We start from the raw sequence: 14,316 nt of genomic DNA on the forward strand, positions 1-14,316 counted from the left end.
CCTGTACACACCTGTACACACCAGTGCACACTCACCTGTATACACCTGTACACACCTATACACACCCGTGCACACGTGTACTCACCTATACACACCTGCATACACCTATACATACGTGCACACTCACCTGTACTCACCTGTATACACCTATACACACCCATGCACACTCACCTGTACACACCTGTACTCACCTGTACACACCCGTGCACACTCACCTGTACTCCCCTGTACACACGTGTACACATCTGTACACACCTGCACACACCTGTACTCACCTATACACACCTGCACTCACCTGCGCACACCTGCACACACCTGAACACACCTGCACTCACCTGCACACACCTGTACTCACCTGTACTCACCTATACACACCTGTACACACCTGCACACACCTATACACACCTGCACACACCTGCACACACCTGCACTCACCTGTACTCACCTGCACACACCTATACACACCTGCACACATCTGCACACACCTGCACTCACCTATACACACCTATACTCACCTGCACACACCTGTAATCACCTGCACACACCTGCACACACCTGCACACACCTATACACACCTGCACACACCTGCACTCACCTGTACTCACCTGCACTCACCTGCACACACCTGCACTCACCTGCACACACCTGCACACACCTGTACACACCTATACACAACTGCACACACCTGCTCTCACCTATACACACCTGCACACACCTGCACTCACCTGTACACACCTGCACACACCTGCACACACCTATACACACCTGCACTCACCTGCACACACCTGTACTCACCTATACACACCTGTACTCACCTGTACTCACCTATACACACCTGTACTCACCTATACACACCTATACACACCTGCACTCACCTGCACACACCTGCACACACCTGCACACACCTATACTCACCTGCACTCACCTGCACACACCTGTACTCACCTGCACACACCTGTACTCACCTGAGCACACCTGCACACACCTGCACACACCTGTACTTACCTGTACGCCCCTCAGGCCCCGCCCCTCAGGCCCCGCCCCCGCCGCGCTCTCGCGAGAGGTCCGGGCCGGGGCGGGGCTCACCGGCCGCCGCCGCCGCCGCCGTTCCCGGCCCGGCCCATTCGCGGCCCGCCGCCGGTGCCGCCGCTCGCTCGCTGCCATGGCGGGCCCGGCCCCGGGCTGGGCGCCCACCCACGTGCGGGTGACGGTGCTGCGGGCGCGGGGACTGCGCGCCAAGGCGGCGGCGGGCGGCAGCGACGCGTACGCGGTGATGGCGCTGGGCCGCGACAAGTTCCGCACGTCGGTGGCCGAGCGGTGCCGGGGGGAGCCGCTGTGGCGGGAGGAGGCCACGTTCGAGCTGCCGCCGCGGCCCGCCGCGCTGCGCCTCACGGTGCTGCACCGCGCCCTGGCCGGCGCCGACAAGTTCCTGGGCCGCGCTGAGGTGGAGCTGGGCGCGCTGAGGGACGGCGGCGGCCCGCGGCACACCAGGTGCGACCGGGACCCCGGGGCAGAGGGGCAGCGGCGGGACCGGGGCAGCGGGGCGGGGGCCGTGTGCCACGGGAGCGGGGTGGGGTGTCCCGGGATGTCCTGTGTCCCACGGGACTGGAGAGGGGTGTCCCGGGGTGTCCTGTGTCCCGTGGGAGCAGGATGGAGGTCCTGTGTCCCACGGGAGCGGTGTGGGGGTCCTGTGTCCCACGGGACTGGAGTGGGGTGTCCCGGGGTGTCCTGTGTCCCACGGGAGCGGGGTGGGGGTCCCGTGTCCCACAGGACTGGAGTGGGGTGTCCCGGGATGTCCTGTGTCCCACAGGAGCGAGGTGGGGGTGCTGTGTCCCACGGGACTGGAGTGGGGTATCCCGGGGTGTCCTGTGTCCCCACGGGAGCGGGGTGGGTGTCCTGTGTCCCATGGGAGCGGTGTGGGGTGTCCCGGGGTTCCTGAGTCCCACGGGACTGGAGTGGGGTGTCCTGTGTCCCACGGGACTGGAGTGGGGTGTCCTGTGTCCCACAGGAGTGGGGTGGGGGTCCTGTGTCCCACGGGAGCGGGGTGGGTGTCCTGTGTCCCACGGGACTGGAGTGGGGTGTCCCGGGGTGTCCTGTGTCCCACGGGAGCTGCGGGGAAGGATGGAGTGGCCCCTCCGGGTCCCATGGAGGAGGTTTTTGGGGGCTGTCTCAGCCCCGCGGCGCCCACGGAGAGGTTTGGAGGGGCCCCTCGGAGGTGTGGGAGGGTGATGAGGGGGCTCCCGTGCCCCACGGGGCTGGGGAGGACGTTGAGGGCTGCCTCGTGAAGGGGGTGAAGCTCTGTGAGGGGCTCCAGCTCCCCTGTTCCTCAGGGGAACCTCTGTGCTCCTCAGGCATGGGGAGACCCCTGTGCCCCCATGGCAGTCTGGGGGTCACGCTGTGCCCCAGAGCAGTGGGGCAGTTCTGGTGGGGGACTCTTCTTCCCCACCTGGACCCCTGAAGCCCCAAAAGTGCCCACCTTGGAGCAGGTGAGCCCTAGGAGCCCCCAGAGCTGGGCAGTGCTCTGGGGAGGCTGGAGAACACTGTTCCAGCCGCTCCTGCCTGCTCCTTGGCGTTGATTTTCCGACATTTCCATGTGAGGAAGCAGCCTGGCCCCCGAAACCTGATGTCCTCGGGATGCTGCCTCCTTCCAGCAGGGACTGAGCGATTATTTATTATTTATTTTTGCTAGCAAACACTTGGAGCGTGCCAGGGTGGATAATTCCACCTTGCAGGGGCTGACCCTGCCGCTGTCAGCAGGACTCTGAGCCGGGGCCGCTCCTGCCCTGGGTCACACCCGCTGCTTTGAGCACAAACACGGCACGGTGAAACCCAGGGGTGGTGCCCGGGAGGGTTTTACTGGGAGTCAGCAGCCTTGTAATGCGTTGTGAGTCACCTTCCTCCCCTGCCTCACCTGAGCAGCGCTGCCGAGCCTGTCCCGCTTGCCACGGCTTAATTAGGCCGCGGGTTCATTAAGGCTGTGTCAGACTCTGCTGTGTTTACACCCCAAGCGCGTTCCTTTGTGTCTGGGCAAAGGAAAATTGAGGGGGAGAAAGGAGGAAAACACAACTTTGGTACTCCTGGGGAAATTTCTCATGTTTTCAGTTGTTTCCAGCCCTCGGTTTCCTGTTGGAAGCCTGTTTTGTTCTTGCTGCCATGGTGATGTGTAGCCACAAAGGGCTAGTTTTATTTGGAAAATAGATAGACGTTGATTGACAGGTGCTTGCTAACACCATAAATGCCACTAATGAGATTTTTTGGTGGTTTGGGGGGTTGTCAGTCCGTGATTTCCTTCCAGCCACTCCCAGGGGTGCTGCTTTCAGCCGGGGCTGAGCTGCTTTGCTGAACACGGTGTTTGCCCGTGGCTCCCGGGACACACGGGATCAATTGTGGCACCGAGCGCAGGATGCTCCCAGAAACCACTTTGGAACAAAAGTGCCCAGTACTGGCTCATGTTAAAGGCAAAGGGGTTGTGATTCCTGGGCTGCTGCAGCTCCAGGGACTGGGCAAAACCTCGGTTTCCTGGTTAAAACCCCTTCCCTGGGTGTCTTCTAACCCCAGGCCCCTGACTGTCACTTAAGTGCTCATTTAGAGTCACAGAATCCCAGAATGGACCTTACAGCCCATCTTGTTCCACCCCCTGCCCTGGGCAGGGACAGCTTCCACTAGACCATTTCTCCAAACCTGGCCTTGGACACTTTGAGGGACAGGACAGACACAGCTTCTCCAGGATCAGGGCCTCACCACCTTCAGTGGGAAGAATTTCTTCTGCATTTCCTTCTGAAGTGTCTGTAGCAGATTCCTGAATCCATCTCCTTCGGTTATCCCCATTAGTTTTGAATTTTCTCTGGAGCAAATCACCTTTTCCTGTTCTCTTTTGTTGCTTCCAGTATACCTTTGGAGGTTGAAGTGCAAATTTGATGACAGGGCACATTTGCATGCTCTGTTTGCTGCCTTTATTTTCCCGTTCCAGCTGGTGAGGAGGAGAAACAAAGCAGTTTCCAGGCAGCCTTTCCTATGGGTTCTGTGGGGTCGGGAATGCTGCGGTTCCACCAACAAACAAAACCACCCTGGTGTGCAGTGCTGACCATTCTCTGTGCTGGCTCAGATGTGGTTTGAATGTCACCCAGGGGTGGCTGAGGGCGTTAGGGCGGTGGGATTGTGGTTTGGGATGTGCTGGGCGCTGCCCACGCAGAGCTCAATGGTGGGGAGGGAGAAGGCTCTGGCTGAGCAATGCCCTTCCTGGTGCGTGCCAGTCACGAGCCTGGCGAGGTGAGTGGAAATCCCCAGGTCTGGGAGGCTGGGGCTGGCTCTCTGGTGTTGATTAGGGCTTCCTTGGCTTAGGAGGCATTAAGGAGCTGGAATGAAAGGTATGAGGGCGTGGGACGCGTGTGCAGCTCTGAGGCTGCTGCTCTCGCTCCACTTCAAAGCCATGGCCCCTGCCAGTGTCAGGAGGCGAGATGAAAGGGCAGAGGAGAGTGGCTGAGCTGAAATACAGGAATTCCATCTTGTGCCTCTGTTTTTTCTCCATTTTTTTAACCCTTCCTGATCTGGTTTTAAACCGAATCTTACTAATAACTTTCTGTTTACGATAAGGAATGTTTTCTTTGGCACCTGGGGCTGTGACCATGACATCACCATAAGATAAAAGGCTTTCTTTTCCTACACTGTGGGTTGATTTTTCAGCCATAAGTGCCCTCTGTGTTCTCAGTTACTGGTGGTTAAAGAAATCCTCTTGTTGCTGCAGGTGGTACAAGCTGCGCTCCAAGCCAGGGAAGAAGGAAAAGGAGAGAGGGGAGATCGAGGTGGATATCCAGTTCATGAGGAGCAACATGACAGCCAGCATGTTTGACCTGTCCATGAAGGACAAGCCCCGCTCTCCCTTTGGGAAGCTCAAAGACAAGCTCAAGGGCAAGAGGAGCAGTGGCCTCTCGGACACGGCGTCGGAGATCGTCCCCAGCACCTCCCACTCCCCTGCTGACAGCGAGGATGAGGCTGTGGAGAAGGAGAAGAAGAAATCCAAGTTCAAAGCGCTGTTCTCCAAGCCTGGCCTGCAGAAGACGTCCCTGTCCCAGTCCATGTCAGTGCTGCCCACTCAGCAGCCCCTCACCCAGAGGGTTCGGCTGCGGCCCAGTGACTTCCAGGCGCAGTGGGATGAGGAGGAGCCCGAGACCTCTCCTGCCTCAGAACGTGAGTGTTGGCACAAAACCTTCCCCCAGAGGGCTCTTTACACTTTTCAGAGCACTGGTTAAATTCCTCTTTCTGAGCAAATCCATAGGCAGTCCCTGCTGGCACTGAGGCTGTCAGTAGTGTCAGAGAAAAGATTGTTCTCACATCTTGAATTCTTCCATTTTTTTTCCAGGATCCTTTGAAAGTGTGCCGGACCTGAAGCCAGCTCCTTCTCCTCTGTTTAAATCTCGTAAACCAGCCTTTTTGGACAGTAGGCAGCTAACCCAAGGAACCACTAACCACACCAAAAAGGATGGCCTCTCTTTGTTCACTGGCCTTAAATCCAAAAGCGATCCCATGTCCAAGTCTAGTCTGTGCATCAATGGCAGTCACATCTATATGGAAGAGACCACGATGAAGGACAAGACTCCAACCTCTTCCCCCTCTCCTCACAACCTCAGGAGGAAGCAGCTCTTTGCTTCAGAGGAGAACCTATCCTCCAGGTCCACTAAATCACCTGAAGAGATGGGGAGAACCTCTTCTGGGCAGGCGTTCTCTGGGTCCACATCCTTGGAGACCTTCAAGTCCATGACTTTGCCATCGTACAAACTGCTCAGCAGCGAGGAGCACCTGGACACCAGCGTTCCACCAAGCATCGAGGCTGTTAGAGAGACCAAAAAACCAGACCACAAAAAGCCTGCCTTGCTCTCCCTGGTCACTGGGAAGAAGGAAACGGTGAAGCCCAGCGATGCTGAGATTATTCCTGACAGGGCCCTGCAGAGTGAGGGTACAATTCCAGAAGAGAAGAGGGAAGAGGAGGCCAAATGCCCCGAAGCCCCAGCAGATCTGGGCAGAAGGAGCCCGTCAGGAGATGCTCAGCACACGGAGGAGGCTGTCACAACCAAGCAGCAGCTCGGCCCTTGTGAGGAGGAACAGAAACCTGAGAAAGCTGCACCAGCCAAGACCAAAGCTGTGAAACCCAGGTGAGTCCCAGCTGCTGGCAGGAGTCGGGCTGGGCAGTGCTGGTGGCAGGGGCAGCGGGCTGTGCTGCCACACCTGGGCTCAGGTGCTGCTCTGCGGGTTTTACACTGGCATTGGGGGCTCTGATTGCAAAGAGCAACTCCCAAGTTCTTCCTCAGAGTGAAAGAAGATGGATGTAGGGGTGCTCCTTGTAAGTGGTAATGAAATAGTGGTTCTCTAGCACAGGAGGCACCTGGCAGGTGCTGAAGGGGTGAATTTTCTTGCTGGATCTCTTGCACAAACTAACTCTGTCTGAGCTGTGTGGCTGCAGCCTCCCCAGGGTCTGAAATGCCCATTCTAACGTCTCTGCTTTCCTCTTCCCTACTTGGCTGTGGTCTTCCAAAGGGTAGCCTTGGAGCCCTTCTGCTTCTGGCATTGTTCACAGCAGCACAGAGGGATTTTGTGTGGATTTGCACAGAAGGCTTTTTCGGAAATTCTGTTCTTTTATCCTTCAAACAAATATATAAATTGCGTATGAGGTTTATTATATATATGTAGGTGTGCCCTACTAATAAGGCTGTGTTTTGTGTGTGTCCCTAACTCTAACTCCTCCTTTTCAGTGCTTCTCAAGTTTAAGTTTCTTTCCTGTGCAAGTGTTTTACATACTAATAAACCTGCTTGGGGTGCAAAGAGATGGTGCTTAAAGCAGCAAAACCAAGCTCTGCAGCAGGAGAGTTGTGACATAAGCCCCATGCTTGGTGAAGGTGCAGTTAAGGATGTAAAGTCTCACAGACAGGGGACCTCTCTCTGAGGTCTCCTTAAGGTGTAGCTCATCTCCAGTGGCAGCTTGTCTGTTCCTGCCTCATGTTGCATCTGCAAGTGACATGCGAGTTTTTTGTCCCTTTTTGCAGACTGGGCCTGTCTCCAGAGGAGGAACCCAAAGCCACGCTTCCTACTCTTGCACCTGACCCCCTCCCTGCTTTTCTCTCTGTGCACCGTATCAGCAGTGCCAATAATCCTTTTGTTTCTGAAGTGGGGCAGCCAGTCCAAGTGCCAGACTCTGAAAACATCACTAGTACTCCTGCCTCTCTCACTTCCCCTGCTTTAGCTGCAGAGCTCTGGAATGACAAGAACCCCTTTACTCCTGAGTGGGACAGGGCATCCAGAGCCCTGGATCCCAGCAGCATCACCCACTTCCCTTCATCCCATCATCCTGCAGCCTCTGTTCCCAAAGTGCCTCTTCCTGGGCAGGTCTCTGCCAGGGGAAATAATCCTTTTGCTGCTGACTGGGGGCAGGGTCCTGAGGGCTCTGAGGTTTCCTGGGGTCTCTCTGGCCCACGCACACCTTCTGTCCCCTCTGACTGTCCTTTCAATGACACAAATCCCTTCGTGTCCAAGCGTGGGGGACAGGCAGCGCCAGCTTCCCAGGCTGGCTCTTCCCCTTCCTGCCTTCCTGGTGGGGAGGACTGTTCCTCTGCAGGACACCCTGCTCGTGGTGCTTCAGGGGGCTCTGCAGATGTGGCTCTAGCTGTGCCAGACCCTCTGGGCACCTTGTCTCACCCCCCTTCTGGCCCCCCTGGGCTGGCTCCAGAGCCACGCCGGGATTCTGCTCGGCTTCAGCCTGAGGATTCTTTGGAAAGCAGCAAGCCAGGCCGTGGGAAATATGTGTCCTTTGTCCCTGGGGAATGGCAGGGTGTTCCATCAGGTGATGTGGGTTTGGGTGGGCAGGAAGGTGGAGAGCAACCCCTGGATTCCAGTGGGAGGTTACAGGTGGGTTCAGGGGCAGCAGGAGAGCGAGCAGAGTTTGTGTGTGAGCTGGGAGCAGGGGGTGACCCATGGACAGAGCTCTCTGGGGACAGCACTCATCGCACCTGGGACAGTGATGGAGCAGCTGTGGAGGTCACTGGTGTGAGCACTGAGCCCTGCACGAGGGGTGACAAAGGCTTTGTGTCCCAGGCACCATCCCCCAGGAGCGAGCTCAGGAAGGAGCAGGAGACCTGTGGTGGAAAGCAAAGGGCAGAATGTGTGCCCATGTTAGAGCCCCAGGCACCTCCACCTGCTGGAAACGAGCCACTTTCTCAAGTCCAGCCAGTGCCGAGAGCCTGCACGGTGTCCCCTGGGGAAGGGGAGCCAGGGAGGGCTGGCAGCGAGGTCCCTGTGCCCCCAAAGCCAGCCCCACGACTGGCTGTACTGCTGAGGAAGTCCCCAGCCACTCCCCAGGCTGAGCTAAGGGCTGATGTTCCTGCATCAGGGGATGGTGCACAATCCACCCCAGGGCTCCCGTTCCCTGAAACCTCAGCTGCTCGTGGGTGCCTCCCTCAAGGGGGCCTCTTGGGGACTGTCACCCCTGCAGTGACACCCAGAGGGAAGAGCAGTGGCAGGCCTTTAGAGAAGGAAGGTGGTGATTTATCTGTCAGTCTCACAAATGTCAGGTCTGCCATTCCTGTTCCCGGGGACCGGGGCTCGGCACCGGCCGGTCTCCCGGTGATCCCGGAGGGAGGCTCTGATGATGAGCTGCTGGGGGACTGCCAGGACAGTTGTGGGGCCACTGCAGGTGACAGAGGTGTCCTAGGGAATGGAGAGCAGCCCCGAGGTTTGACACCTTTGCATGGAGAGCAGAGAGAGCTCTCTGATAGCTCTGCTGCTGCTCCGGGAGGAGGAGCAGGAGCCATTCCTGGTGCCTGTGAGCCGGGGAGTTTGGCTGTGCTGCCTGCTGCAGTGGGTGCTCCCAGGGTCTGTGTCCAGGGAGCTGACTCAGGCTTAGGTGTGACATCTCATTCCAGGGAGTGTGACAGTCATTTTGGGAAACAAGAGCTGGAAAGCAGTGTAGGTGTTGAGGAGCGTGCAGAGTGTGACTTCTCTGAGCCTTCTGCTTTCTCTTCCTCCCTGTCAAGTCCTTGCCAGCCCCACTCTTCCTCTCATTCCCTTCTCTCTGACACCCCGAGTCGTAGAGCAGAGTCTCCGAAAAAGCCAACAGCCGAGGGCTTCGCAGATAAAGCGGGAAATTCGGGCAAGAAGAAACTTCTCCAGGCACGGGTTTCACCCTCTGAAACGTTCCCTAACCAATCCCCACGGGGTGCTGAAACCGTGTCTCCCCAGCACAGGTGAGAGGTGTGGGGATCACAGCAGGTACCTCCGTGCAGCTGTGAGCTTTGCTTCGCTCTCTGGGTGCAGATCTGTCCCTGAGGCTGCTGGATCAGACCAGGACAGCCCTGACTTCCCCTGGGGCTGGGTCTGGCAGGGTTGGCTGCTGTCACCCAGTGTGGGGTTGCTGCTGGCTCCAGGAGGGTCTGTGCATCTCCTCGGGGTGCCCAGGGGAGCAGCTGCTCCTCACAGCTCTTGGGGGAGCTTAGGACCTGAGCTGTTTGTCACACAGGGAGAAAGGACACCTGATAAACGTTTCCTGGCTGAGCAGGCTCCTCAGGGATCACCAGCCCTGCTCTGTGGGAGTGGTGCCACTGCCCTGTCAGCCCTCGAGCCTTCACAGCACTCTGCCTGGGCTCTAGGACACCTCTGGGACAGCATTTGCTGGAATAGAAGGAAAATTTTGTTCCTGTGTTAAAATTGGTGCTGTAAGTCCCGTGCAGGCAAATAATGACAGCACTTCCTCACAGCTGGTGATGTCAGTTCAGATCGGACAAGGCCTAACACTTGTCTCAGGACAGCAGAAGTATTTGGTATGTTGTAAGATCACAACTATGTTCTGATTAGGAAAGTCAGGCTGAAATACCAGTTTCTGAGGGATGAGAGTAGCTGCCCCATGTGCTGTCTCCTCGTCTAGCCTGACCTGGCTTTTCTTCCATGACATACAGAGGATGTATTTTCCTTCCTGCTGCTGCTTTATCTCTAATGCCTTAAGTCAATAAAGATAGTAGAGAGCTGGAAAATACTTACAAAACCCCTGTGGCTTAGAAATACCTTGTCTTCTTGAAGCTGAATCTCTTTTCTGTCAGGACATAGAGCAGGGAGGGAATTGTCCCCAGTTTCTTGCTGTATTTGTTCTCAGTCTAAAGATCTGTGTCATGCTGCTGTTACCTCTTCTGCCTGAACAGCAGGAGCTTTTTTTTCCTGTTGCAGACTCCATCCTGTGAAGCCAATGAATGCCATGGCTAACAAGCCTCAGAGCAAGAACTTGAATGTCATCAGCACCATGAATGAAAAGCTGCTGGAAATGAGTGTGAAGGTATGGAGGGAAGTGGCACTTTCACTGCCCAAGCTTGGATTTAATTGAAGAGTTTGTGTATTCCAGATAGCTGGGCCAGGAACATCCTTTTGGTCAGCCCTCAAGAGTGGGATCGTTCCTTAAATGCTTCTTTTCTTGCAGACTGACCTATAAGAGAGCTGGGGCTGGTGTTTTTGGGGGAGGTTCTCAGGCACAGCCACTTCCTTGGAGCACAGTCATGCAGCTGGGTCAGCAGTGGGACTGAGAGAAGCTCTCAGCATAATCCTGAGACCTCCAGGCTTGAGGCACAGCTTCCCTGGCAGGCTGATCCAAAAGGCTGGGAGCATCCCTGGCTCAGCAGGGAAAATCACAGCTCCCCTTATGGTCTGTCAGGGTTTTTTGGGGAAATAGGGAAGTTAGAACTGAAATAACAGCAGTGCCTCCTTCTGGTGAGAGGGGAGGGGATGGGAGTTCAGTGATTCAAACTGCCACGCTGCTGTTTCAAGGGGGTTGAAAACTTGCAGTGGATGTTGTGGTGTTATGATTCCACCTAAACTGTGTGTGATGCCCCACAGGGCTGTGTTGTGCTCACTCTCCCTGCCTGGGCAGTGTTCTGGGAGCTGGAGGAATCAGCAGAAGCTGCCCAGTACCTCCCATGCTGTGTGAGGGTTAAAACCAGATTTTCCAAAGGAATGGGAAGAAACAGCAAAGGCCTGGGTGGGCATTTCGTGCTGTTTACCATGAATTTGGCTTTCCCAGGGTGCACTGAAGCAGCTGGTTTAAGCTTTAGCAGGTTTGTTTGGCAGCAGCTGTCACCGTGCTGGTCTGTGTGTTGTGTGTCTGGTTTGGAATGTCCTGTGCCTGCTCTGACCCTCCTTCCCTCCCTCCCTCCCAAGAAATACGATCCCTCAGACCCTGCCTATGCCTATGCTCAGCTGACACACGATGAGCTGATCCAGCTGGTGCTGAAACAGAAGGATACCATTACCAGGAAGGACCTCCAGGTGCGGGAGCTCGAGGACTACATCGACAACCTCCTTGTCAGAGTCATGGAAGAAACCCCAAACATCCTCCGTGTTTCCATGTCTGGCAACAGAAAAGCTGGGAAGATGTGAAGGGTCTGGGGGCGTCGGTGGGCAAGGACTGAATTCCCCCAGAGGAGGGTGAGGAGCTGGTGGTGCTGGGTGTGCTCTCACAGAAAATGACCTTTTCCTGTTCCTGCCTTGAGCAACCCTCGGATTGATTAATAGTTCCATCAGGTGTTGGCATGAAGTCACCTTACCGTATTTATTTTTTGTTTCCTTCCCATTATTTGGGAAGGTCAGGCATTAATCCAAAGGCTGGTTGTGATGGGAAGGAGGAGGGTTTTTGATGTGTTTTGCTTCCCAGCAAGGTGCTGATGATCCTTTAGGATGATTTTTTAAAATGGTTTTGTTTTGTAGCAGCTTTTAGAGGTCAGTTACTTTTCTTTCCACATCTGAAGTTGTAGTGCAATATGAATCCTTGTACAGTAGAGCTTGAGGATTTGATTGTTTTTAAAATAATAATTAACTACACTGGAGAAGTCCAAAGATGGCCCAGCTTCAGACCTGGGCTGCAATTTAAAAGGAATGAAAGTTGCCCATAAACTGACCAAATCTCAGTTCATCTCATCGAGTGGACATTCCCAAGAGTCCTTCAAGGGAAAGTTGACTGGTTTTTTGGAGTAGGAGACATTGAGGTTCACGGTACGTTTCTACCACAGGAATGGCACCAATGGATTTAGGCCTAAGGTACATTTTAAATCAGAAGTTTTGCTCTTAGTGTCTTAAATTTCTGCTCTGGAGGCTGTTCAGAGCAGGCAGAGACTGCCCTGCCTCTGCCCTGTGCTCTGCTCTCACACTTTGTGCCCCGTGGGAGCTCTGAGACCATTTCCCTTTCACCCTGCGTGGAGGGAACAGAAATCCCTTGGGGTTTGGAGCTGGGGCTCACCTTGAGGGCCCTCCCAAGGTGAGAAGCCTTGCAGTGCTCCTGCTGTCAGTGCAGGCAGGGCTGGGGCTCCCCCCTGGCCTTGAGGGGCTGAGGGGGCTGGGGGAGCAGCCAGCCCAGAGCTCTGGGGGTCCTGGTGGGCTCAGGGGAGTGCTCCCCATCCCACCAGAGCTCTGGGGGTCCTGGTGGGCTCAGGGGAGTTCTCCCTATCCCCTCAGGAGCTCTGGGGGTCCTGGTGGGCTCAGGACAGTGCTCCCCATCCCCTCAGGCTGGGGGAGCAGCCAGCCCAGAGCTCTGGGGGTCCTGGTGGGCTCAGGGGACTTCTCCCCATCCCCTCAGGAGCTCTGGGGGTCCTGGTGGGCTCAGGGCAGTTCTCCCCATCCCCTCAGGCAGCCAGCACAGCTTTCCCTGCTGCAGACTGAACAGAGCTTTGTTTGCTGAGCTCTTGGCAGAGACCAAAACAGCAGATGCCTTTTGGGACCCCTGGGATTTACCAGGGCAGGGAGAGTCCATGAAAGGCTTAGAGAGAAGCTGGAAAACCAACAGAGCCCTGCAAAGGACCAAAGCTTCATGAGGAGCAAAGCTTCAAGCTTTCCAGCCCTAATTCTGTGGAAATAAACACTCCTGCCTTTGGAAGTTGTTGGGTTATTGGGTCACTCCTGGCTCAGGGGTGAGTTTCTAACTCCATTTCTCTACAGGAAAGCACTTTATTGAGGGTCTGGAGCAGCTGGAAGGACTCTCACCCTGTGAGCAGTCTGCTTACAATGTCACACACCACTGCAGATCTCAAATGCTGTATTTTGTACTGAGGAGCAGTTTGATAGATTTGCACAGAGATGTAAACATTTATTAGAAAAATCAAAGAAATGCTGTTAATGGCATTTTTATTCCTGTTTATCCCTGCTACCAAAGTCTGGAGCTTTACTGGCAGAGCTGTCCCTCCTGGGCAGCCTGACCTCAAACAAGCCTTAGGAGCTGAGTCTTGCAAGACTTCAGGTACTTTTGTCTCATTTTAGTGTTATTTGAGCAGTGAGGGCATTCTCTCCTTTCTGCTCTGAGTGAAGGCAGCCTTGGTGGTGGTTTCGTTCTGAGTGCTGCTGCCTCCTGTGCCTTCTTGAGCGAGGAAGATGAAGGATTGATTTGTTTCCTCCTCGTGCCTCTGGGGATCTCTGGACAGAGGATCCTGTACCTCACTGATAAACTTATATTTTAGACTTTTTCTCCGCTGGGAAGAGTGACCTGCACAGAACCAAAGCAATAAATAATATTATTGTTCATAAAATAAATAATGTTATGCTCTTAGCAGAGACGAAGCCTTAATGCTTGGGACAGTGGCAGCCCCACCCGTGGGTGCTGTGGCAGCCCCAGCTGTGGGTGCCAGCTCCCATGGGTGCTGTGGTAGCCCCAGCTGTGGGTGCCAGCTCCCATGGGTGCTGTGGCAGCCCCAGCCGTGGGTTTTCCCAGGGGCTCCTCTGTCCCGGGGCTGCAGCTGTGGAACCTCTCCCCGAGCAGACCCACGGGGGGCTCCCAGTCCTCCACTTGCTCAGCCCCAAAAACCTCACCCAGCCCTCCAGCCTCGTTTTTATTGGCAACACTGGTTAAAGCCTTCCTTTGGTGTGAGGGGACTGGCGTTTTACATCCTCAAGGGCCTTAAGAACCAAATGTATTGTTTATTATTGAAGGATCCACTGCACGTTCCCTGTTTGTACTCCCTGCTTTTAGCCCAGCTGCTGTTTGTTTTTAAACGCCTTTTGGTTTTACGGAACACTAAAATAAAGACCCCTCAAACGCAGCGCTCTGGTCACCGTGTCTTTGTTGTGGAGTTTCAGAAGGGTTTTGAAGCGATATGCGGAATAAATAAATAGACTCCACAACTCGAGGTAGTTATGAAGTGGGTATGTATGACAGCGCCCGGCACAAGTGAGATAACTCTCCGAAATCTTGTGCCCCGAGCTGAAGTTTGTCCCCCGACTTTATTCACAAAGGTGTTCCATATGCAATACATTACACAACTTTTCTGTGCATATTCAACCCCTGGCCCCGCCTGTCTTCGCTTCTCA

The 14,316-nt window shown here is 55.2% G+C and overlaps 1 protein-coding gene across 3 annotated transcripts; it reads left to right on the plus strand.

Moving 5' to 3' along the window:
* Positions 1-1,053: 1,053 nt before the first annotated feature.
* Positions 1,054-14,048, plus strand: RAB11FIP1 (RAB11 family interacting protein 1). 3 transcript variants are annotated; one of them, XM_030290148.4, is made up of 7 exons: positions 1,054-1,491; positions 4,745-5,187; positions 5,360-6,149; positions 7,038-9,230; positions 10,204-10,309; positions 11,185-12,406; positions 12,628-14,048. In XM_030290148.4, exons 1-6 carry the CDS (start codon positions 1,163-1,165, stop codon positions 11,401-11,403), a joined length of 4,080 nt encoding a protein of 1,359 aa, XP_030146008.4. In that variant the 5' UTR covers positions 1,054-1,162; the 3' UTR covers positions 11,404-12,406; positions 12,628-14,048. The 3 variants fall into 3 exon arrangements, with proteins under 3 accessions (XP_030146008.4, XP_072773771.1, XP_030146009.4); XM_072917670.1 differs by having other exon boundaries at positions 1,060-1,491; positions 9,021-9,230; XM_030290149.4 differs by lacking the exon at positions 7,038-9,230 and having other exon boundaries at positions 1,062-1,491.
* Positions 14,049-14,316: the final 268 nt, after the last annotated feature.

This window comes from Taeniopygia guttata, chromosome 22 (genome assembly GCF_048771995.1).
Source record: "Taeniopygia guttata chromosome 22, bTaeGut7.mat, whole genome shotgun sequence".
Classification (NCBI taxonomy): domain Eukaryota; kingdom Metazoa; phylum Chordata; class Aves; order Passeriformes; family Estrildidae; genus Taeniopygia; species Taeniopygia guttata.